Source organism: Saccopteryx leptura, chromosome 1 (genome assembly GCF_036850995.1).
Source record: "Saccopteryx leptura isolate mSacLep1 chromosome 1, mSacLep1_pri_phased_curated, whole genome shotgun sequence".
Classification (NCBI taxonomy): Eukaryota; Metazoa; Chordata; class Mammalia; order Chiroptera; family Emballonuridae; genus Saccopteryx; species Saccopteryx leptura.
Window position 1 is genome coordinate 253,128,823 of NC_089503.1, and position 26,132 is coordinate 253,154,954.

Consider the following 26,132-nt stretch of genomic DNA (forward strand, 5'->3'; position numbering starts at 1 on the left):
ATGGTGGAACATAAAAATATTTCCATATTGAAACATGCTTACATCTGCAAGGAGACCTTCAAGCTTTTCTTAATATGAGTTCTTCTCATGTCAGTTTCCATTAACTGTGGTATCATCCATTTTTAGAACTTCTATACATTTCCATTTGATACTACATATCAAGAATTCAAAATTAATTTGATACTGCTATCTTTATTATCTTGGACAAGTTCAAACTGTGATCTTGAGCACTTTATCCACCTTTGAGGTTTATTAAAAACTACGGTGTTTGGGCCAAATCTAGCCTGGCACCTGTTTTCACAAATAAAATTTTATGGAATATGGCCGTGCTCATTCATGTATGTATTGTTAATGGCTGCTTTTGTACTATGATGACAGAGCTGAGTAGTTATAAAAAAGACCACATGGCATACCGAGCCTGAAATATTTACTACCGGGCCCTTTACAGGAAGGTTTGGTGACCTTTTCGTGGTGTTATTGATAAAATTTTTCCTTTACGGATTACTGTGAGGAGAAAACTAAACATATGAAGTACTTAAGACAGTGTTTGGCTCATAATAAAGAATCAATAAGTGGAAGTTGGTTTTATCATAATAAGACGTCTAAGGAAAAAATTACAAAATTTCTATTCATGTTCAAATAGCATTTGGTGAATTAAAATTCATTTCATATTAGAGATTTTACCAGAACAGATATATGAAAAACAAAATGTGTACACTAACCAAGTACAGTATTAACCTAGTATGAGGTTTAATGCTGGGACCTTGGAGTCATTTTCATCATAGTCAGCAAACATAAAAGTTGATTTTATCACTGCTATGTTTCTAGAAAATGTAGCCCATGCATTAGGGCAGACACACACACAAAATACCACAGAAATGAATATTCAGATAATATAATTCTACTCAAGAAAAACAACTAAAAACACTTAAAGAAGAATGCTAGAAAATAAAAATATACAATTTATTTTCTAATGTGCCAACATAAACCAATTAGCAGTATATAAAACTAATGATGTCACTTAAATTTGTAACAAAAAATTAGCAAGGAATGCACTCCATAAAAAATAATCTGACTGATTGATTTTATCATATTCTGTTTAATCTTCATAATGACCTTAGAAATAGTTGATATAAAATACAGATGCCCACTAAAAATTGAATTTGAATTGTACACTTCAAACCTGTATAGTTTGATGAACTATGTCAACCCATAGAATTAAGAAATTTTATAAATAAACAAATAAATTACAATTTGAGGTGAATAACAAAGAACTGTTTGGTACAAGTAGGTCCCAAATGCATTGTCTGCACTTCCAATTTGGGCCTGGTTATTGATCTACTAAATCTGGAAGCCCTATTTGAAAGGTAATTGTAAATAATCCAAATTTGCTGGGCCCTTTGGAATCTGATTCTCAGAGAAGAGATATTTGCACACACATGTTTATTGCAGCATCATTCACCACAACCAAAAGGTGAAAACAAACAGAGTACCCACTGACATATGAATGGATAAAGAAAATGTGGTGTCTACATGAATGGAATATCACTGGGTCATAAAATAGGAGATGCTTTCTTATACAACATGGATGAACCTTGAGAACATTATACTAAGTGAAATGAACAAGTCACAAAAGACAACTACCACATGGTTCCACTTGTGCGAGATATCTAAAATACATAAACTCTTAGAAAGAAAAAGTAGAATGATAGTTACCAGAGGCTGAAAGGAAAGGGTTGTGAAGTTGTTTTTGGTAGGTCATTTCAGTCATGAAGGATGTGAACGAGGGAGTCTGAAAACTTGTTGCACCAAAATGTGCACGTGATTGACATTCTACTATACACTTAGATACTAAGGAAGGATAAAGTTTATGTAGTTTCTCTGCCTGAATGAAAAATACAAATTAAAATGGAAAACAAGATAGAGCATAAGGAGAGGCTTATTGCAGGAAGACGGTCATGTGAAAATCAGAAGCAATCAATTCATAAAATTAAATTGTCCAAGTAATTTTTAAAAGTTTTTTTTGTTTAAAGTAAAGTACATAATGAAGAGAAGATTCATGAGTATGTGGCACATAGAAATGCTTTTAAATGGTAACTATTTCAATTACTCTTCAGAAGTTGTACTTTGAGTTAGATACTGAGGTTCAAGAATGTCAACATTCAATACTGTGCCACAAATCTCTCTTTTGAATAACATGTGGTAGTTACAAGTGTAAATTCTTTTTTATTATTTTTTTAATGAGAGAGAGACACAGAGAGACAGAGACAGAAAGGATGAGACATGCAAAGCACCAACTCATACTTGTGGCCCTTGGATTGTTCACTGATTGCTTCTCATAGGTGCCTTTATGGGGAGGATAAAGGTTCTTTCTTGAGCCAAGCCAGAGACCCCTTGCTCAAGACAGCCACCTTGGGTTCAAGCCAGTAATATGGGATCATGTCAATAATCCCATGCTCAAATTAGTGATCCCATGCTCAAGCAGGTGAGCTTGTACTGAAGTTGGCAGCTTTGGGGTTTCAAACCTGGGTCCTTAGGGTCCCAGGATGATGCTCAACCCACTGCACCACCACTGGTCAGACACAATTTTGAATTCTGACGCCAGGTAAATGTAGCTACTTAACAAGCTTTGTGGACTTGGGCAAGCTGTTTCTCTGCCCCATTTTCTTTATCTGTAAAACATGGTGAACACAGTACCTATCTCAAAGTTTTTTTGTTAAAAGTAAATGCATTTTTGTGAAGAGTAGAGCTAAAGTGTATGTTAAAGGGTGTCTTAACACAGAGCACAGGGAGTTCTCACATTACGACAGTATCGACATAGGTTTGTAGTTCACACTTACTCCCATAAAAACTTAAAAAAATCAAAATGTGTTTCAGCTTATGATGTTAATGTACTTATGGACGACATAGGTGAACCAGTTTGGTTGTGGCGGGGCAGGAGAATACACAGTAGAGTGTACAGTACAGTATTTTGTCTTTTCCTTTTTTCTGTGGCTTGTGTTTTTATGTACTACATTATGATTTTACAACTGTGTAATAGGTGACTTAGGCTGGGGTATTTTGACTTACATCAAAATTCGGGTTATTTCAGTGTTGTATAAATGAAACTGTATCATAACCCGAGGACCCCCTGTAATCACTAAATAAACTATAGCTATTTTGGTCAAATCAAACTATTATTTATAAAATAACAATGTGCCATATGTTGTCACTCAAAGATACCATGATCGCTTGACCAGGTGATGGCGCAGTTGATAGACTGCGGAGCATCGGATTGGGATGTGCAGGACCCAGGTTCGAGACCCTGAGGCCACCAGCTTGAGAGCAAGCTCATCTGGTTTAAGAAAGGCTCACCAGCTTAAGTCCAAGGTCGCTGGCTCAAGCAAGGGGTCACTCGGTCTACTGTAGCCCGCTGGTCAAAGCCATGTATGAGAAATCAATGAATTAAGAAGCCACAAAGACGAATTGATGTTTCTCATCTCTCTCCCTTTCTGCCTGTCCCTATCTGTTTCTCTCTCTGACTCTCCCTTCTCTGCTACATAAATAAATAAATAATACCATAATTTTGGATCTCTCATACTTTTCCAACTGACTTTTTACCTTTCTTTTTAGCCTTTGAGTAGTGAGATTTTTTTCATGTTTGCTGACCCTGGGGAGTGAATTATTTTTCAAAACTGAAATAAGTTAGTTATAGTTTTATTAACTTAAAATCATGTTTGTTTGATAACCAATTTATGAAAATAAGAACATACACTTGCCTTTTTTAAATGTTGCCTAACAGCCTGACCAGGTAGTGGCGCAGTGGATAGAGCGTCGGACTGGGATGCGGAAGGACCCAGGTTCGAGACCCCGAGGTCGCCAGCTTGAGCGCGGGCTCATCTGGCTTGAGCAGAGAGCTCACCAGCTTGGACCCAAGGTCGCTGGCTCCAGCAGGGGGTTGCTCGGTCTGCTGAGGGCCCACGGTCAAGGCACATGTGAGAGAGCAATCAATGAACAACTAAGAAGTCGCAACGCGCAACGAGAAACTGATGATTGATGCTTCTCATCTCTCTCCATTCCTGTCTGTCTGTCCCTGTCTATCTCTGCCTCAGTAAAATAAATAAATAAATAAATAAATAAATGTTGCCTAACACATTTTTAAAATAATTGTACTCTGGATGTTCAGAAGGAGCAAGGACATACATGAACATTCATACTACTCAAAGGTTAATGCTCCTTCCATAACATTGGTAGCCCATATGATTGAAAACATATCTAGTGCTTGTCTAACAGATGCCATTAACTATAAAAAACTTACAGCTATTAATATGTATATACTTAAAGAAGTATTTTAGAACACTATCTCCTAAGATCAGAAACAAGGCAATGGTGTTCATTTTCCCTTTCACCACTGTAAAGAAATGAGGCAATAAAAAAATTAAAAAATTTCTTATTGTTATTGACAAGACTGTATACACACAAAATCCAAAATAAGCCATAAATATTTGAAATAACTGAATTGATAAAGGTTAATGGAGAAAAAACAATGTACAAAAAGAAATTGAAATTGTATATACTAAACTGAAAAATAAAAAAAGAAAATAAATAACTTGGGCGGTGAACACACAATACAATATACAAAAGATATATTATAGAATTATACATGTAAAAACTATGTAATTTTATTAACCAATGTCACTCCAATAAATTCAATAAAAATGTTTACAAAGTAAAACACAGAATATACATAGATGTAAATTAAATGAAGGTATTCAATACCTCTACAATTAAAACTACAATTCACTGTTAAAGATGATGTAGGCAAATGGACAATTATATTGTTTTCATCAACTGTAAGACCCAGCATTATAAAAATGTCAATTTTATTCAGGTTATTTTTATCAAATCAATGTAATTCTAAGCATAGTCTCAGCTTTATTTTTAAAATTAATAAGGAGATACTATAATTAATACAGAAAGAAATGGTGAAAAAAGAAGCACATATAGATTCTACTCTGGTGTGTGGACGAGTATGAGTGCCCACTCCTAAGCAAATCAGTGTTACATTCCTGTGAATAACAGTGGGCAAGTGAATCAATCAGATACAGTGGCAATAATCATATTGGAATTGTCCCAAAAGACCATCACTCTATTCTCCCCGAAAACACAATCCAGAAAAAAAGCACTGTGCATTTACTGAGACCATGAAGAGAGATAGCCTGCCAAGAATAGCTAATGCAAGAAGATGCACCCCCAAGACAGTAAGACAATATATCCAGACAAAATTGGTTGAGCCTGAAAAACCAACCATGCATGAAGCCAGTTGCACCCAAGGACTTTCCAGTAATCAAACCAATAAATTCCTGTTATAACTAACAAATATGAAAAGAGTGACAGACAAACCAGAGACTGAGAAAAGTTTTCTGCAATACACATTATGTAGGAAATACACATTACATATACATCATATATGGCCTATGTAACTACAGAGATGCACACACATAAAATGGACAACAGAAAGAAACTCTTCAAATTAGAAATGAAAATTGGTAAAATGTTTCAACAGGTACCCTCATGAAAGATAGCCAAATAGTCAACCAGTACATAAAAATATATTCAACCCTGGTAAGGTGCTTGCTTGTTTAGTGTCATAATGACATGAAACTATTGTGGGTTTGATCCCCAGGCAGAGCACATGCAAGAGTCAACCAATGAATGCATAAATAATTGGGACAGTAAGTCTATGCTTCTCCCCCCCATCTCTTCCTTCCTCTGTAAAATCAGTTAATAAATTTTAAAACATTTTTAAGTATTCTACATAATTACAGAATAAATAAATGCAAATTAAAATCAAAACCAAAAAATTACAACTTCTGCAGAATGGTTAAAATGAGTGTGTGCTGGCCAGGTATCTAGACCAACTGGAATATTCATCTATTGCATCTAGAATTATAGGTGCAATCTACCAAAACTACACCTGAAACCTACCCTGATCCACTAATCATATTCCCACATACAGAGCATTTACCAAGAGAAATAAGTGTCTGCCAAAATGACAATGGAAAAGCAGATATTAAATAGAGAAAACAAGCAAAACACATAACTGCATATTATATTTTAACATTTATATAAAGATCAAAGCTCTGGACGGGTAGCTCAGTTGCTTAAAGCATAATCCTAATACGCCAACATTGTGAGTTTCATCCCCATCAGGGCGCACACAGAATCAACTAATAAATGCATAAATAAGTGGAACAAGTCAATCTCTCTTTCTCTCTCTCCTTTCTTTTCTCTCTACAATCAATAAATAAAAGTTAAATCAATAAGAAGCAAAGCTAATAAATTGCAATTAAAGTTAAAATCGTGCTTTCCTCTGTGGAGCAATTACTGAGAAGGCAGATGAGTAAACTTTCTGGAGTTATGGAAGTGTTCAGTTATCAGGGTGTAAACATTATGGGCAATTCCATCAAGCGGTACACTTAGGATTAGCACACTTCTGTAGTGTACAGATTCCTTAATAAAATAGAAAATGATGACGGGAAATGCTACAGGTATACAGTGTGGCTCTATGTAATGACTGAAATACATTCTGAGAAGAGCATCATTACACAATTTTGTCACTATGCAAACATTAGAATTCACAGGCAATAGGAATGTCTCATCTCATAATCTTCTGGGACAACCATCATCCGTTGCTGATTTATGTGCTGTACTTTTAGAGATGGGGGAAAATATAATAGAAGAAGTAAGTGTGGCTAAACGTACCTGAAGCACAAACCAATAAAGCATCTTAGGTAAAAAAAAAAAAAAAAAAAAAAGGTGGAGGGTAAAATCTTGTTTGAAGATGTCAAATATAAATCTTTCTCCACTAAAATGGGATGACACCCTATCTGATACCTCACTTATATCCAATTTTCCTCACTATCCACAGCTTTTTATTTTGAGACCACAGTGAACTCACACAGATGTATCTTTCCACTTGAGTAATGATATAATGGGACTGGACTATGCAGAAGACAACAGTCCAGCTCCAAACTGGGGCCAAGTCAATATAATCAGTTGATGTGTCATGGGGAGTATAACATCTGCAGGATGACAATGCTAAAAATTGTCAAAGTCTAAGAGACTGTGTATGGCCATAATAAAGCAACTTATAGGGAAGTTTATGGAACCGCTGCCTCCAAGGTAACTAAAACTTGCCTCCAAGGTAACTAAAACTAACATCAATGACTTAATGTTCTTGAGCCAGTACTGATTGGTGAGGCCAATGATCAGGGAAATGAGCTGGAAACTAGTCCACCAGGAACCTATGAATCTGTCTCCCAGTATCATGGCCTTACTAAACTCAAATAAGGGATTCTATCCTTTGTCTTCCAATTCACATACAAACTCTCTTTTAGACAACTCTAACCAGGAACTGTATATGAAATTGGTTCTGGGAAATGGAGTCCCAGCCATGCCCAAATCAACAAAGAAGTAAACTGACTTTATTATGGCTTTCTAGTCACAAGGTATTCTTGTACTCTCAAAACACAAGGTGTTCCATCATCAGCCAGGAGCAAGGACAAAGAATGAAATACAAAAACATCAGATGAAACACTTCTTGAAGACCTATACACTTAACAATTTCTGCTGAAATTGTTAGACAGGTAAGACTTTGAATAGAAAAAACAGATAACTTCAAAAAGAATAAAAGGAGTGAAGAATATTGAGTATGCAATTTCCAGTATTGGACTAACTAGGTAAAAATGAAATGACCAATTACAAAAGCAAATATAAAAGAAATTATTAATACTCAAGGGTGCATACCATGATCACTGCACACTTAGCAATCAGTAATGAGAAACAAACAAAAATAAAAGGACCACTCCTACCTGGATATGAAGAAACACACTCCCTCACTTAGTGACAGAAACATGTACATCTAAACCCAAATAAAAGCACCATGGAATAAAAGAGTGGAAAAGCATTAGAGAAAAATTTATCACCTTAATTATTCATATCAGGAAATACAAACCAGAAACCATTGAGCCAACTTAAAGGTGAAACACTGATATTTGCTTCTAGAGCAAATTTTCTTACGCACTTTTTTCTTAGGAATTTTTTTTTATGTGTGTGACAGAGATAAAGAGGGACAGAGAGGAACAGACAGAAAGGGAAAAAGATGAGAAGCATCAATTGTTTACTGTGGCACCTTAGTTTCTCATTGCTTTCTCATATGTACCTTGACTGGGGGGCTATAGCAGACTGAGTGACCCCTTGCTAAAGCCATCGAACGAGGGCTCAAGCTGGTAAGCCTTGCTCAAACCATATTAACCTGTGCTCAAGCCAGCAACCTCAGGGTATCTAACCTTGGTCCTTCACATCCCAGTCCAACGCTCTATCTACTGTGCCACAACCTGGTCAAGCTCTTAGAAATTTTGACTTGTAATAAGCAATATTTTTGAAGATGTTAACACGTGGTTTATGTACAAGGTTTTTTATCAATTGTGAATTCATAGAAGTCTTCAAAAAAATGAGGAAGAATTAACTACTTCGTTAGTCATAGGATGCCTCCACTGTGTGAGATATCACGTTGCCTAGGATTTGAAAAGCTTTGCAGATGTTCTCATAATCCTCACATTTGCATGTTTTCTCTAGGGTTTTCATGTGAGTTAGAAAGTAGACAAGACAAAGTCTTTCCCACACATTCATAGAGCTTCTCCCCAATGTGTGTCCTCATGTGGATGCTAAGAACTGCGGAACAGATAAAAGGCTTTCCCTCATTTCTTACATTCATGAAGCTTCTCTCTAATGTGAGTCCGTCCATGCAATGTAAGGTGGGAGGACCTAATAAAGGCTTTTCCACAATTCTTACATTCATAGGGTTTCTCCCCTGTGTGTATCCTCATATGAGTCCTAAGAGATGAGGCACAAGTAAAGGCTTTCCCACATTTCCTACATTCATGAGGTTTCTCCCCACTGTGAGTGCGTCCATGCATTGTAAGGTGGGAAGAACTAATAAAGGCTTTCCCACATTCCTTGCATTTATAAGGATTCTCTCCACTGTGCAGTCTCAAGTGTGCAGTGAGAGATGAGGGATGACTAAAAGCCTTCCCACATTCCTTACACTCATAGGGCTTCTCCCCTGTGTGTGTCCTCATGTGAGCACTAAGAGATGAGGCATAAATAAAGGCATCCCCGCATTTCTTACATTTATACGGTTTCTCCCCACTGTGAGTTCGTGCATGTACTGTAAGGTTGGAGGAACTAATAAAGGCTTTCCCACATTCCTTACATTTATAGGGTTTCTCCCCCATGTGGTTTCTTACATGACTTCGAAACGATGGGAGAGAACTGAAGGCTTTCCCACACTGTAGACAGTCAAAAGGCTTCTCTCCACTATGCATTCGGGCGATGTGTACAGTCAGAGCTGAAGAGTCACTAAAGGCTTTCCCACACTCCTTACATGCATAGGGTTTCTCACCAGTGTGAGTCCGTCCATGCAATGTAAGGTGGGAGGAACGAGTAAAGGCTTTCCCACATTCCTTGCATTTATAAGGATTCTCTTCACTGTGCAGTCTCAAGTGTGCAGTGAGAGATGAGCGATGACTAAAAGCCTTCCCACATTCCTTACATTCATATTTTTCATACTTTGTCTTGACAGTATGATCTCTAACATGTGCTCTGAAGGATGAGGGACAGCTAAAGTCTGTTCCACACTCTTTACATTTATAGGGTTTCTCTTTACTTTGATTTTTCAGATGCGTATTAAGGGAACTGAGGAGAGAGAAGGCCTTCCCACACTCCAGACATTCATAGGGTTTCTCTCCAGTGTGCTTTCTCATATGGATACTTAAGTAGGAGGGACAATTGTAGGCCTTCTCACACTCCTTACATTTATAGGGTTTCTCTCCTGTGTGCTCTCTCATATGGATACTTAAGGAGGAGGGACAATTGTAGGCCTTGCCACACTCTTTACATTTATAGGGTTTCTCTCCAGTATGGATTCTTAAATGTATTATGAGGCGAGAGGAAGAATTAAAGGCCTTCCCACACTCCTTACATTCATAAGGCTTTTCTCCAGTATGCATTCTTAAATGTATTTTGAGGTGAGAAGATGAATTAAAAGCCTTCCCACATTCCTTGCATTTGTAAGGCTTATCTCCACTGTGAATTCTTTTATGTTTGGATAGTGAGGAGGAGCAACTTAAGACCTTCCCACATTCCTTGCATTGGTAAGGCTTCTCTCCACTGTGAATTCTTTTATGTTTGGATAGTGAGGAGGAGCAACTTAAAACCTTCCCACATTCCTTGCATTGGTAAGGCTTATCTCCACTATGAATTCTCTTGTGCTCTGTGAGGGATGAAGAACAGCTGAAGGTTTTACCACATTGCTCACATTCACAGTTTGTCTGTCCATGGTGAAGTTTCATATGTGCCCTGAAGAATGAAGAACAGCCGAAGGCTCTGGTACACTGCTGACATTTGTAGGGTTTGTCTTCCACGGGGGTTTTCATGTGCTTCCTGAAATAGGCGAGGACATGGAAAGCCTTCCCACACTCCCTGCACTGGTAGGGTTTGCCTCCTGTGTGCGAACTGACGTGGGTCTTCAGGGAAACGTGATCCGTGAAGACCTTTTTACATTCATGGCATTCATAGGATTGCACCTCAGCAGTTCTCTGGAGTACGTTAAGACTTGAAATTTGGCCAAAGGTTTTTCCACACTGATTTTCGTGGTCACATTCATAGACATTCTTCACCACATGACTTCTTTTAAAAATAAAAAGCACAGTATTAGTAATAAATATTTTTAATATTTTCAGTAATTGTGCATGTTTTTCACCCTAAGGCAGTGGTTCTCAAAGTGTGAACCCTAGATTTCCAAGTGCACCCTATGGTATTCCAGAGAAATATGTACCTGTTGGGGAACAAAAAACCCAAGTGTTTTTGGAATTTAGATTTTTAGGGGACAGCGGTGTGAAGAATTGGCTTTAAGCTGACATTCTGTCCAACCCCCACCTTAATTGCCAGATTGGGTTGCAAAAGGCTGTTAAGCTATGGTGCTGGATTGTTTAAAATACCCCCCATATTTTCCAGAAAAACTGGAGGGAAATTTCTTCTATACAATGGTACCTTGAGATACGAACATACCAACATATGGAATTTTAAGATACGAGCTGCGACTCAGTCCAAATTTTTGTTCCAGATCCAAGTAAAATTCTGAGATATGAGTCACGATTAGGGAAGCTGCCGCTAGTTGGCTCATTAGTGTACAGGTCCAGTACTGGCAGTTTGATATACAAGACAAGTTGACTGACTTACAAGCACAGTTACAGAATGAATTAAATTCATACCTCAAGGTAACACTGTACTTTGGTGTAAAGTTAATATAATATGTATGTTGGGGGTTTTCTGCATTCAACACAATTAATAGTAAAAAGAGAGAAATTCTTCAATGTATTGACAAGGAAATGAGAGTCTGCCTTTCAAATATATGCCCAAACATTGAAGAAATTACTAGGACACATCAGGCTCATGTTTCTCATAAACACAAGAATGAAAAAACACAATTCATGCTGGGACCTCCCAAATTTACTAAATCTTACTAAGAATGTATCTATATACATATAAACAGATGACTTTTGTCACTTTTTAATTTTTTAACCCCTCTTTGTTATATATTCTAAAAAGCATAACTCAAAAAATGTAACATAAAAATGTTTTTCAATGTCAGAATAAATTTAATTTTGTCATATTTATTTTGCTTAATTACCATAAAAGCACGCTTGGATTTTATATTTTTTTCTTTAACATTTGACTTAATTATTTAACATATTTCTCAGAAATTTGTATATAGTGTGCCTACAATTATTTGTAGGATTTTAAATGTGCCCCGACTTCAAGAGTTTGAGAACCACTGCCCTAAGGGTTTATCAGCTGCAAGTTCTCACAGAGCGTCTTTAACAATACACAGTATTTATCACCAAGTTTTGTTTTTTTTAATTTTTTAAAATTCTTTTACAAGTGAAAGGAGGGGAGATAGACATGCACCCTCACCAGGACTAACCCAGTGAAAACCATCTGGGCCCAATGCTCTGCCCATCTGGGGCCATACTCACAATCTGTAGGAATATACTATGAAAATATGCAGAGTTAGAATAATAATTAGAGACAGCAACGTGACCTAAGGTGAAAGCCCTTAGTGGATGAGAGTCTAGGTGCCTCTCTGACCCATACTGGAAACAGTTCATGCTGGAGACAACAAAACAGCAGGATAAGATTCAGTAACAGAAAATGTTTAGGCTCTCAGAACAGAGGTTAGAAGTCAGCATGTTCCCCGTCCTTTACTTCACCCCTGAAAACTTTTGCAGTCTGCTTCCTTGAGTTATTTGTACTGGCTAATAAATATCTTGAGTAAGGCTGGGGATGGGGCTTTAACTATTCAGTCTGCTGACCAGGACTGTTGCCTCCCCTCAGCCCCTTGAAGCGTTTCATCTGGTCTCAGTAGTTTTTGTCACCATGACATGTGGGGCCCTGTGTGAGGAATTGGAACCAAATGACAGGTTTGCTATTCTGAGTAGTTCATTATCGTCACAAGTGGTTCCCCACATAAGGAACCAGAAGAAATGGCCTCCCAAAGCCTGGCAAAGGAAAAGAACATGTGCTTATCCCATTTCGTAAGGAACACAAGCAGCAGGGGAATGGCCATTGAATGCTTGTGGTGAGGTCACTTTTAAAGATCAGGTGGCCAAGGGATTTTTCTTTCCCTTCATCCCTCCTTCCTCATGGGGAATTCCCTTTCTTCTGGGCAATGGAGTCTCATGTTACAGCTACAGGACTCTTTCAAATGCAATTTCAGATCAGAATTGAACTGCTCTCTTGCTCACAATCCAACCATAAAGCCCTTGGTATGTGAAGGAGAGAAGTTCAGACTTAGAAGATTGGAAAAAGACTTTTCCCAAGGGGAAGGTCAAGGCAACATGGATGGAATATGAAATGACCCCTTAGAATTGGAAAGGGCTTGTAAAAAGTGTTCTCACAACCTAGCCCAAACCTCAGACCAGCTTCTCCCCTTAGATACTTGATCAACTCTAACCAGCAGGGAAGAGATTCAGAAGAAAAGACCTTCACCCTTTTTCCTTAAACAACAAAAAGCTGGAATGTTAGGTTTGGATCCAGGGCTCCCTTAAATCACAACACCTTTAAAGTCTCAAATTCCCCTCATCCCTCCCCCATAAGCAACTTCCCCCACTCTGGAAAGATTCTGGGAAGAGTCCTTAGGACAATACCTTCAGGAGAGACCTCGGGGTTGGGAAATTAGACAGTCTGTGACCAAGGCCACAAACCTGTTACAAGTATGGAAAAGAAAGATATTTTTAGAAAGATTACTGGAAGAGCCTAACAGCAACCATGTAGCCTGGCTTTTGAGTGTGCCCTGAGAGACTAATTAAAATTCAATCTAAAAATTCCTTTAAAAGTTCCATCAGGCCCTGGCCGGTTGGCTCAGTGGTGGAGCGTCGGCCTGGCGTGCAGAGGTCCCAGGTTCGATTCTCGGGCAAGGCACACGGGAGAAGCACCCATCTGCTTCTCCACCCCTCCCCCTCTCCTTCCTCTCTGTCTTGCTCTTCCCCTCCCGCAGCAAGGCTCCATTGGAGCAAAGATGGCCCGGGCGCTGGGGATGGCTCCTTGGCCTCTGCCCCAGGCACTGGAGTGGCTCTGGTCGCAACGGAGCAATGCCCTGGAGGGGCAGAGCATCGCCCCCTGGTGGGCATGCCAGCTGGATCCCGGTCAGGCGCATGCGGGAGACTCTATCTCTCCCGTGTTTCCAGCTTCAGAAAAATACAAAAAAAAAAAAAAAAAGTTCCATCAAAGCAGATTTTAAGCCCATTTCATTAATTACTATTCTTGTTCTGTTTATGCAAATTATCAAGCCAAGTTAAAACGGGGGTTAATACTATATAACTGGAATAATCTAAATTTGGCTATAAAAAAAATGACTATGGGTAATTTTAGGAGTAAGAGAAACCCAGTCATTTAAATATCTTAAAAACCTTCTTTTTGCCTGACCAGGAGGTAGCACACTGGATAGAGAGTTGAACTGGGATACGGAGGACCAGGCTCAAGACCCCAAGGTGGCCAGCTTGAGCACATGCTCATCTGGTGAGCAAAGCTCACCACCTTGGATCCAAGGTTGCTGGCTTGAGCAAGGGATTACTTGGTCTGCTGAAGGCCTGCGGTCAAGGCACATATGAGAAAGCAATTAATGAACAACTAAGGTGTAGCAACAAAAAACTGATGATTGAAGCTTCTCATCTCTCTCCATTCCTGTCTATCTGTCCCTGTCTATCCCTCTCTCTGACTCTGTCTGTGTAAAAAAAAATAAGAAATAAAAATAAAACCTTCTTCAGGAGACCTGGGAACTAATGTAATCCTGTGAACAGTAGAAACATGATTAATACTATTGTAAAATATGAAAGTATTCTAAATTTTTCTAACCAGGTAGTCTACAAATACATTTGATATCACTACTAGTTTAATTTAATCTGTTTAAAGTTCTTAACAAAAAGTGATGTTTTGCTTAGGTTTACAAAAAACATGTTTTTAAAAAAATGTTTGTTTGCCAATAAAAGTACTGGTGTCTAAGGGTCTTAAAATATGTTCACAGAAGTATCAATCTAAAATTACTAATTACTAACTTAGTCCTCATTGAAATTAAGGTTTTTAGAAATTAAAAATTCTGATTAATTAGAAAGAAATTATATGAAAAAAGGTATAAGGTATAGAGATATTTTTAAAAGGAAAAAGAAGAAAGTAAATAAGTTCTGAAAGCTAGTTATTACTGAATAGATAAACTTTAAGAAAGTTACAGAAGATTTGTGCAAGTTGCAGAAGGTTTGTGTGGGTTGTAGAAAGTTTGTGGAAAGTCAAGAACAAAAAAGAGAAGATACTAAAATAGACAAAGGTGAGAAGAGGAAGGAAGTATTTTAAAACAAGGACTGTCCTGAAAAAAAAAAAATAAAAAGGAACATTAAAACATTCTTAGGGACTTCAGGAGCTTGAGAAATTCACTGAAACTTACAGGTATTGCAGAAGGAGCCAATGGCATCCTTAAGCCCCAACTACAGAAACAAAAAAGGGGGAGTCAGGGGAAGAGACTTGCCCCACAGACAATTGTATAAAGCTCTTTTTACTCTTAATTTTTAAAACATTTCCTCATCTGGACTTAACAGCAGCTGAAAGGCATTTTATACCAAGCCAAACAATAGCCTAAGCCTCTCGTGTTGTTCTGGGACATATTAGCTGGCCCTAAGTGGCAGAATCTAGTCAGATTGCTAACCCGAGGTTAAGGATATATTGTAATTTTGTCATCAACAGGTCCTCTTTGGATACCAGTGAGAAATGTAATGCCTCATCGTGAATTAGCATCCACCCCTATAAAGCAACCCAATCCCAGAGATTCAGAAGCTTATAGTAAATCCACCTGGAAATGAACCCAAAAAAGAGGACACCTAACATGCTACCAAGTACTCAGGGCATGCCTGATATCACCTGGGACACTTTGAAACATATAACGAGGCATGCTAAAGAACTTTTGCAAAATATAGACACAGCTGTGACCCCTAAAAACCTGTTTCTCTCTATGCTTGCTCTTCACCTTCCACTGCAACCACTCAATCATCTTTCTCTATGTTAATCTTTACTAAAACAAAAAAGGGGATATGTAGCAATCTCCTATGAAAATACAGTTAGAATTAAAATTAGAGACAGTGAGGTGCTGGAGGGTAAAAGCTCTGAGCAGACAAGAGTCCAGGGACCTTTCTGTCCATGTACTGGAGATAGTGTGTGCTGAAAAAAGTGAAGCAGCAGGATAAGATTTAGTAATAGAAAATGTTTAGGCTCTCAGAACAGAGATAGAAGGAAGCAAATAACTTGTCCTTTACTTCATCCACTGAAAACTTCTGCTGTCTGCTTCCTTGAGTTATTTGTACTTTCTAATAAATATCTGAGTAAGGCTGGGGACCAGGCCTCAGTTCTTTGGTCTGCTGACTGGGGCTGCTGTCTCCCCTTGGCCCCTGAGAGCATATCATCCGGTCTCTGAGTAGTTCATTGTGGCTGCAATAGCAACCAAACTATTTTTAGTGCCTGATGCATAGCCCTGCTGAGCCAACTTCAGGGCCCGGGGCTGATGTGCTAGAAGCAATCGAGCCATGACTGCAGGAGGCAAGAGAAAGAGAGAGAGAGAGAGAGAGAGAGAGAGAGAGAGAAAAGAAAAAGAGGGAGTGGAGGAGAAGCAGATAGTTACTTCTCCTGTTTGCCCTGACCAGGAATTGACCCTGGGACATCCATATGCCTGGCTGATGCTCTATCACTGAGATAATGGGACAGGAACTTTTTGTTTTTTATGTTGAAATTAATTCAATGAGGTGACATTGATCAGTAAAAGTACATAAATTTCACTGAACATCTCTATAGCACTTGAACTGTTAATTGCATTATGTATCACTGAGTTTCTGACTTATGGGAATTTTCTCATAGCTGCTTATAACAGAATTATATCAAACAATGAAAATCGCAGTCTCATTTGAGTAAAAAATCTTGTAAAAATTCTTTATAAAATTACAACTTTTGACAAGTTTTATATACATGTTCTTTACATTTCATAACATTTTAAGATATTATGATGAGGCACTACTTTCTTTTTTATGAATGGAACTCACCTCGAATGTCTCTCATGGGTTTTGTTCTTATAGTCAATACCATGGTATTCCCACTTTTGGTATAAAATAGATGACTGGGCATCATTTCTCTTAAATCTTACTATTTCCTGTTCATTGGATACTGTTTCTTCATAAATATCTAGTGAAGTGACTGATTCATTAGTCTTAAGTTGAGTGTCAGAATCTGAAACGAAAGGTAAAGGCACCTTTGAACAAAGGGCTTTTGCAGAGTGGCTATTTCAAGACTCTGCTTCCAAGTACAGGGTCAAATGATAAGAAACTGAATGAGAAATATTCCATGAAGATTTTCATGGATAGTAATACGAAGAGGGTATTATTGGGAGAACAAAACAAATAGGAACAGTGTAAAATGCACATGACCAAATACCAACTTACAAAAACAAGACAAGGAAAGTCTTTTACAAAACAAGGAAGACTGTTAATAAAAAGTCAAATAGTAATCAATGGTGTATGTGAAAAATTGTATCTCAGACAAAACAGCTGTTTTTGGCTTTCATTTGATTTTTTCAAATGAATACCCCCAACCTAGACAGTTTCTCCCAAGAACTCTTGCCTTCCTGGCGCTCCCCCTGGACAGGCCCTCTCTTTGTCATCTCCAGGTCCTCCTCCTGCTTCCACTGGAAGATCAGCCAGGGTGTATGCAGTGCATACCCTGTTAAACAGAAAGGCACGTCACATGCAGGAAAACAATAAGGAACCACAAACATTTCCAGGAGACAAGGCTGACACTTTGGTCTTCTGATTTTGCAAACTTAGCACCAAGTGTGATGTTAACTGCAAGAAAATGTTTAACAAAAATATGTTTATGGCAGAGAAGTAGCAAAAAAGCCTCTGATGTCTAAAACTGATCTGAACCCTGGCCGGATAGCTCAGTTGGTTCATAGTCCCAAAGCACAGAGGTGGCAAGTTCGATCCCTGGTCAGGGCACATATAGGAATAGATCGATGTTCCTGCCTCTTTATCTCTCTCTCTATTCCACTCTCGCTAAAGTCAATAAGTAAAAATTTAAAAGTGATCTGACATTCTTATCTAATGCGCAGTATATTAGCCTGGTCTAATTCTTACAGCCAGGACATTTTGTACTCCTGCTGAACATGAGTCATCTCGCAGAATACCAATCTAACACAAGGTTACTCTGAGACAGGGTACAGTGTAAAACAAGGAAAAGTCACACCCACATGGCCGGACAGTCATTCTCTTTAGAATTTATCCGAAGAAGTTGGAAACATGCCCACACAACACCTGCACACATTTATAGCAGCTTTATTCAAAATTGCCAAAACTTGGCAGCAGAAAAGATGTCCTCCTGTACGTGAATGGATGAATAACAATCTAGAAAATTGAATAAAAGGCATGAAAGAACCTTAAATATGTTACTAACTAAATGAAACCAATGTGAAAAGGGTACATACTGTAAGACTTCAAATATATAACTTTCTCAAAAAGAGAAAACGATGGACACAGTAAAAACAGCAACAGTTGCCAGGAGATACAAGGGAAGGAGGGATGAATCAGCCAGAGAAAGAGGACTTTTAGGACAGTGAAACTATCTGCATGATATTACAACAGTGGGTGTACGTCATCGCATATTTGTTCAAACAACAAAGGTACAACACCAAGAGTGAAGCCTAATGGAAGCTATGGACTCTAGGTGATGATCATGTGTCAGTGCAGGCTCATCAACTGTGACAAATGCAGGACTCTGGTGGTGTGTGCTGACAGTGGGGAGGCTGTGCACGGGGCAGTAAGGGGTATATGGTAAATCTCTGTATCTTTCATTCAGTTTTACTGTGAACCTAAAACTGCTCTAAAAATAAACATATTTATTAAAAATTTTTGTCTACCTAGAATCTCAGAATGTTGCTTTATTTCGAAATAGAGTCATTGCTGATATAATCAAGTTAAGATTAAGTTACACTGGATTAGGATGGGCCCTAAATCCAATGACTACTATCCTCCAAAGAGGGAGAGACTTAGAAACTGAGAAGTCTGTATGAAGATGGAGGCAGATTTAGAGAAATACATCTGCAAGTCAAGAATACCAAGACTGCTGGCCACCACCAGAGCTGGGAAGACACAGGCAGGATTTTTTCCATAGAGCTTCAGAAGGAGCATGGCCCTGCTACAACCTTGGTTTCAGACTTCAAAAAGTTGCTTTTGAAAAAAAAAAAAAAGGTTCTTTTGTATCTGGTCACCCAGTTTGCAGTAGTACTTTGTTGTAAAAAGCCTCAGAAGCAACTTCCCTGGCCTCCATCTTACCTCGGGGCCAGGGAACCTTGCCGGGCAGGATGCGCTGTACTTAATAAAGCCTTTTACTATTCCACACTTGGTGGCTCTGAGCCCTCTCCCTTCCTTCTTGGCGGGAAAAAATACCTTACATTTTGGTGCCGAAAACCCGGGAGGAGTTGAAGTCCGCAAGGACCGCTCCTCTTCCTCATCCCCTCCAAGAAAGAACCAGGATCTCCGACCTTCTACCCACTTCGGCACACGGTGCACCCCTGCCTCCACCCATCCTTGAGTTCTTTCTGCCGAGACTCCCTGTCTGAAACCATAGCTACGTCAGGGAAGTCTTTTCTGTCCATCCGAGTGCGTGTGCTTGTAGAGACGTCCCCAAGCACATCCACTTTACCTTTTCCATCCGTGGCCAGACCTTGAGTTTTAGGATGCTAATACTCAAATCTGACCACTCCGAGGACTGAGGGCAGCCGTGGGGGCACAGGAATCTCCCTCCCTAAAGAAGAAGAAACTGTTGTTCTTCTCTGCTGTGGCCAGGCCACAGAATCCACTGAATTAGCCTCCTGAAGGGCCTTTCAGTGTTAACACCCTCAACAATTTAAGTATTGCCAAAAAAGCTGGGAACTGATTGGAGATCTCTTACATATACGGCTTCTAATTATTTGCATACCCGTCCTTAATCTCTGTGCCGCCTGTTCCCCCGCAAAGGCTTTTTTCTTGCCAGAGAAATCTCACCTAAAACCTCCACTCCTGATCTTTTCTTCTCTGCAGACTCCCAACTCTCTCTCCCTCCTGTCTGACCCCCTGGGGCACCCCTCTTTCCGGACTTTTCTCTGGTCCCTCTGCGGACCTCTTTTGTGCTCAGGTCTCTTCCCTCTGAGAGCCCCCTCCCCTCCCTTCGCAAAAACCTGTTTCTTATTCACCACTATCATTCTCTTTCTCCTCCCCTGCTGGTCAGGGGCCCCTCCCTTCTCCACTGTGTTCTTAATTAAGTTTATACAAAAAAATAAAGAAAAAAAAAGAAAAAGCCTCAGAAACTAATACAGCTTGATCCACAGATCCATCCTCAAATCACTCAACCAAAGTTCAAATCCTGTAAAATGTACCAATACCCTCTGACTGTGACCCACCACAACTCCCTGCCTCATGTGTTTTTCTCACTTGACTGAGTAATAAACCTAACATCTTTAGCTTTTATGTTTTCCTGGTGGTCATTCAGTAAAGGGCATTGAAGTCAGCAAAATTATCAAGAGGTCCCAAACCATAAACTTCCCTGTGTCCCGCAGTGACCCCTGAAGTCTATGCCCACACTTTCAACCCTCAGTAAGTCTTGAGGCTTTCAATAACAATAAAAAGGCAGTTCAATACACAGATGTTTATTTTCATGGTCAAGCATACATTTCATAGGGTTCCTGACTGTGTCTGTCATATTTACCAATGTATTCTTATTCCTCAGCCCAAATCCTAAAATAAGGAATAAGGTCAATTTGTCAGATTTCTTATCTAAACAACTGAACCTAGGAATATTGCCTTTCTTACCTAGGGAGGCCAGGTTCCAGAAGGTTTCCAGCATCACATCTCTGTAGAGGTTCCTCTGAGTGAGATCCAACAAAGCCCATTCTTCCTGGCTGAAGTCCACAGCCACATCCTCAAAGACCAATGGGTCCTGAAACATCCCACACATTCTTTTCAGAATGGTACAATCCCGAGTTGAGATGATACTGACAATACCGGGCACAGTGAATCCATTTACATGATATTTGAAGATTGTATGGTTTTCTAACATCAACCCCAAGACTTAGCCATCAGATCTTTTTCTCTTTCCCCCACACATGTTCCTGACTGATCAAGTCCTGTATCACAGACATCACAACACACCTAAAAACACAATTTCTATCTCCACAATGTGGTGGTCAGCAATTCCAGTCTTATCATGATCCAGAACAGTCCAGAGCATAAAGGAAAATTTAGGGAAAACTATATGAATGAAACACAACAGGTCTTCGACTGGCTTCTTTTTGTTATAATGTTAATGAGATGCTATGGAAACTTTACTCTTATTTATATCAATTAGTCTATGGTAAAATTGGTTTCATTATCTGCTATTTTTTTTAAGTATACAGAACCTATCAATAATGTTAAGGACTTGGTTATAATTTCCACCCTAACACCAACAATTCCTTGTTCCAGAAACAATTTCACCTTCTTCATTCTCTCTCACTCAGGGATTAGTGTAACATGAAATACTGGATCAAATCTGGATGAAGTTTTAATGAATAAAAACACAATGTGGAATGCACAAAACTAAATTCACATGAAATAAACACTTAAATATTAGACTTGAAACCCAATTATTCCAGAAGAAAACATAGGCACTAAAATCTTGGGTATTTCTTATAGCAGTATATTTTAAGATCTATATCTTTGACCAAGAAAACAATTTAAAAATGAGAGTACATCAATTAAAAAGTTTTTCACAACAAAAGAAACCATCAACAAAATGAAAAGCAAACCCACTGAATGGGAGAACATTTTTGCCAATGCTTTTGATAAAGGATTAATATGCAAAAACTATAGGGAACTTATAAAACTCAACATAAAAAAAATAGACATACAATCCAGTTTTAGCCAGGTGGCTGAGTGGATAAAGAGTCAATGTGGAGTGCCAGATACTATGAGTTCGACCCCGAGTCTGGACACATACGACAAGCAATAAATGAGTACACAACTAAATGGAAAAACTAAGTGACATACATTCTATGTAGACTAACACAGAAGCAGGTCGCAGATCCCTGCTTAAACAATCAGATCGACAAATGGTTAATTGAGAATATTCTCGGGAAATTATTAGCTCTTACTGACCTGTGTCATGCTTTCCTGGAACTCAGCAGTGTTATTTTCCTCACCCATGTTCCCCTTCATGAAGAAAGACAGAATGTTGAGAAGTTACAGCTGAGGCAAGAGAGTCATGATCCTCTAGGTCTCCCCACAATTCACACAATCATGAGCCTGGATGCTGCAGCACACTATAAGGGACCACTCCCCTCAAACACCACCACCTCCCCCCCACACACAATACCCTCACACGCACACACCCAGTCCAAGACACTGAAGCAAACACACACTGCTCTTGTAAGAAGGTGGAATAATCTTACCTCATCTAGAACTAGAAAACTATTACCTGGTTCTTATTGAGTTTTTTTATTTTTTTACTTTTAAAGAGTCCCATTTTGCAAGTTCAGTTCACTGCAGTCTAAAAGTTGAACTGGCAGTTTTCCCATGATATTGAGAAGCAAAAACAGTATTAGGCAATACCTTCAAACTTTTGAATATATTATGAATATATACTGTATCAAACCCCAAAAAGCATTGACTTAAATACCACTTTTGGGTGCTCCATTCCCAATATTACTTACTTCTGCACCCCTTGGCAGGCTAATAAATATTACTGCTCAGCTCCTGATCAATAAACTCCCCACATGGGCTGCAGGGTCCCTGAAACCTAGTTTTTGAAAAAGTGCATCAACTGTCTAAATTCCACACATAGGAGGCAGAGAACACTGCCTCACTTGAATTCTGCAGCTAAAATTTACCTGTACAGAAGCAGCAACAGAAGAATACCTAAGTTGGCAATGTGGGTCATCTGATAGTACAATAATATATACAAATTTCAAATAATGAAAACACAACTGTTCCTTTCAATGCAGTGGATCAAGTATATATTTGAAAGCCAATAAAAACTGTAATATTCTTTACTATATTAATAACAGGTTCCATTTGAGCAACCATGATGTGCAAGTGACTGTGAAGACATGCCCATACCTTTGCAAAAAAATTACTTATTTTTATAGAAACTCTGCAAATCATATTATTACTATTTATTAATACATATCAATACTTCATGAATCTTACAGTCAATTAACTACACACTCAATGTTATCCAATTAGAAACCACACTGTCAAGTGTGTATGCAGGTCTATTTATCTTCAAAGCTGAAATGCCCAGTGAGTACATTTGTGAACATACACTTACAATTTCAAAGTTAGTGAGGACCTTATTCCCTAACATTACCAGGGTCTGGCCTAGAACTTTGTTGGGCACACTTGCAGGATACACAAATGAATATTCTATTCAAATGTTTTATCTTTGAATAACTTCTCTTGGGTAAAACCTATGTCTAGAACAAGGTAGCTTCCCTTAAGGCCCCTACCTCCTTCTCCTTCATTTCATATTCACTTAGGTAGCATCTCCCCTGATCCTACCACATGCAGTCATAGGGGATACAGCACCAAACAAAACAGAGGAACCCTGAAACACATGGAATACATCATTTCTTGAAGGAAGGCAGTAAATTAACAAACTATCAGGTGGTTGCAGATGCTATATATAGTGAAGCACATTATAGGGATAAGGCGCACACATATTTTACTTTAGTGAGTCAGAATTACTCAAATGGCAGGACAGAATCAGAAAATTATAATAACTGTTCATATAGCACTAGAAATCCACAGCTGGGGTTGTGTACATATGTTTATAGACCTATAAATATCATCAAATCTCAGAGAAGAAAAAATCAGTAAAAATGGGCTAACCACAGGAGGTTGGGAAAAGAACGGTATAAATGGTTAAAAAGAAAAGTGAAAAGAAGACACAATTAATGATACCTTAAAACTAATAAAGAAAATTAGAAAAGTCAGCCATGTGTCCTTTGAAAACTAATGTCCTTTGAAAACGAATGAAGTCGAAAAACCTGTAGAAATTTTCTTTATGAACAGAGCCCAGACAAAAGAAGCTATGAATTAATTATAATTACACAGGTTACAGAAAGACTACAAAAAAAAGCTTAGGGAATACATATGGAAATGTACAAGTAATGAAGTAATTTTAAGAGAGAGATATACAACTTTTCCAGCAATGATCTAAAATAAAGACAACACTTGATTATATCCAGTCATTAAAGAAAAAAATATTTAGCACTTTAAACAATACCCACAAAGGAAACAGAAGTTACAAATTGATTAACCAGCTGAATCCCCAAATAAAAAAAAATTCAACATTCCATTATAGGGGCGAAAACACAGTTTTCCCAAGTATTTCCAAAACCAGAGGTAGAATTTAAAAAAAAATCATACGCATTAGTGCAAATAATATATTAGTGCAATAGACAAATGAATAATAAAGATATTAATCATAAACCTTGTTCACTTTGTCCTAAGAATAATATGTGGTTGAAAATGGAATCATCCATTAATATAATTCACGTTGTTTGTTTTTTTTTCTGAAGCTGGAAACAGGGACAGACTCCCGCATGCGCCCGGCCGGGATCCACCCGGCACGCCCACCAGGGGGCGATGCTCTGCCCCTCCAGGGCGTCGCTCTGCTGCGACCAGAGCCACTCTAGCGCCTGGGGCAGAGGCCAAGAAGCCATCCCCAGCACCCGGACCATCTTTGCTCCAATGGAGCCTTGGCTGCGGGAGGGGAAGAGAGAGACAGAGAGGAAGGAGGGGGGGGTGGAGAAGCAAATGGGCGCTTCTCCTATGTGCCCTGGCCAGGAATCGAACCCGGGTCCCCGCACACCAGGCCGACGCTCTACCGCTGAGCCAACCGGCCAGGGCCTTTTTTTTTTTTTTAAAGATTTTTTTATTTATTCATTTTTTAGAGAGAAGAGACTGAGAGAGAGGAGGAGGGAGTAGCAGGAAGCATCAACTCCCATATGTGCCTTGACCAGGCAAGCCCATAATTCACTTTTTTTAACAGAAAAAGACATATCACTTATCTCCTAAGATACAAAGTAGTGACTGTTCTATAATAATGTTCATTGGTGATAACAATTTAACCCACCAGAACTAGAAGGGAACACGTTTTACTAGAAAAAAAAAATCTACAAACTCATACAATAATCATGTATTTAATGGTAAAATGGTAGAATAATTCTCTCTGGGAACCGGAACAAGGTAATGATATAAATTCTATGCTATTAAACATGAACTGGATTGAGGTCCTGGCAAGTGCACTAAAGAAATACAAGGTACAAGGTGAAAAACAGCAGCTAAAAATGGCAGATGATTATACTTTATGTGTGAAATTCAATTTAATTTTTTTTAGTTTATTCATTTTTAGAGAGAAGAGAGAGAGGAGAGAGAGAGACTGGGGGGAGGAGCTAGAAGCATCAACTCCCATATGTGCCTTGACCAGGCAAGCCCAGGGTTTCGAACCGGCGACCTCAGCATTTCCAGGTCGATGCTTTATCCACTGCGCCACCACAGGTCAGGCATGTGTGAAATTCAAAAAAGATCTACACACAAATGATTACAATGGATAGCTGCATTCCGCGATGACAGTTAAAAATATACTTACTAATTAGTTCACTTGAATGCACCTGGATATAAGGTAGCAAACGGGTGCTCGCAAGCAGGGTAACATCAAGATTAACTAGTATCTCCTGCACCAGAAGGGAAGGCGGGGACGTAGTGGAGCCGAATGCCAGCCCCTTGCTCACCGGACACGCCGAAATCCGCAGATCAGCGCAGAGACGACCAAGTGAGGCTCTCGTCCCGGGAAGGGAAAGGCAGGGATGCTTTTCCTTTCTGGAAAGAGAGCAAAGGACGCTTCTAGAAGCGAATTATATTTAAATATAAGGGTTGTTCTCCACCCTTTGTTCTCAGCCGACTGGACCCAGCCTAGACGTGCTCGATTCAGGGAGTTCGGGACGAGCAACAACCACGGGCGGAGCAGGTCGGGCTCTGAGGTAACGCCCGGGCGATCCGAGCCACCCTCTGATCTCTGCCTTCCCCAAGGCCAAGCTCTCCGCCTCCGCCACCGGACCTGAGACAAGGCCGACCCAAGCCCGGAAAATGGCGGACCCAGGTGAGACTAGAGCTCAGAGGCAAGTGAAGATGAGGCCAGAGCCAGCTCACAACTTGCGCACGCGCAAAAGACACCTATTTTCGGCTTTTGTTCAACGCCCAGCGAAAGGGGCGGGGCCTTGGGAGCTGTGAAATACAGTTAAAGGTTCAAGGCCCGGAGGGACAGTAAAAGAGGCGACGGACCTGAAAACCGCTGGCTTCCTCCGGGGCGAGATGCCGTTAGGTCCTGGAGCGGGATCAGCGCAGTTGCGATTGGTTGGATGTGAAATGTGAGAGGGGACTAGGGCGGAGGTTTGATTAACTAGTCCTATGGGGCGGGACTTAGTTGAA

General features: G+C 39.3%; 1 protein-coding gene across 1 annotated transcript; it reads right to left on the bottom strand.

Annotated features, from left to right (window-relative positions):
- Positions 1 to 4,417: 4,417 nt before the first annotated feature.
- LOC136379553 (zinc finger protein 699-like) lies at positions 4,418 to 26,132 on the bottom strand. Its single transcript, XM_066346925.1, is given in 8 exon segments — positions 4,418 to 8,849; positions 8,851 to 10,731; positions 16,680 to 16,863; positions 17,254 to 17,352; positions 20,475 to 20,601; positions 21,798 to 21,851; positions 25,436 to 25,523; positions 25,986 to 26,132. Coding segments are annotated over 6 exon segments (2,592 nt in total). The 5' UTR covers positions 21,846 to 21,851; positions 25,436 to 25,523; positions 25,986 to 26,132; the 3' UTR covers positions 4,418 to 8,596.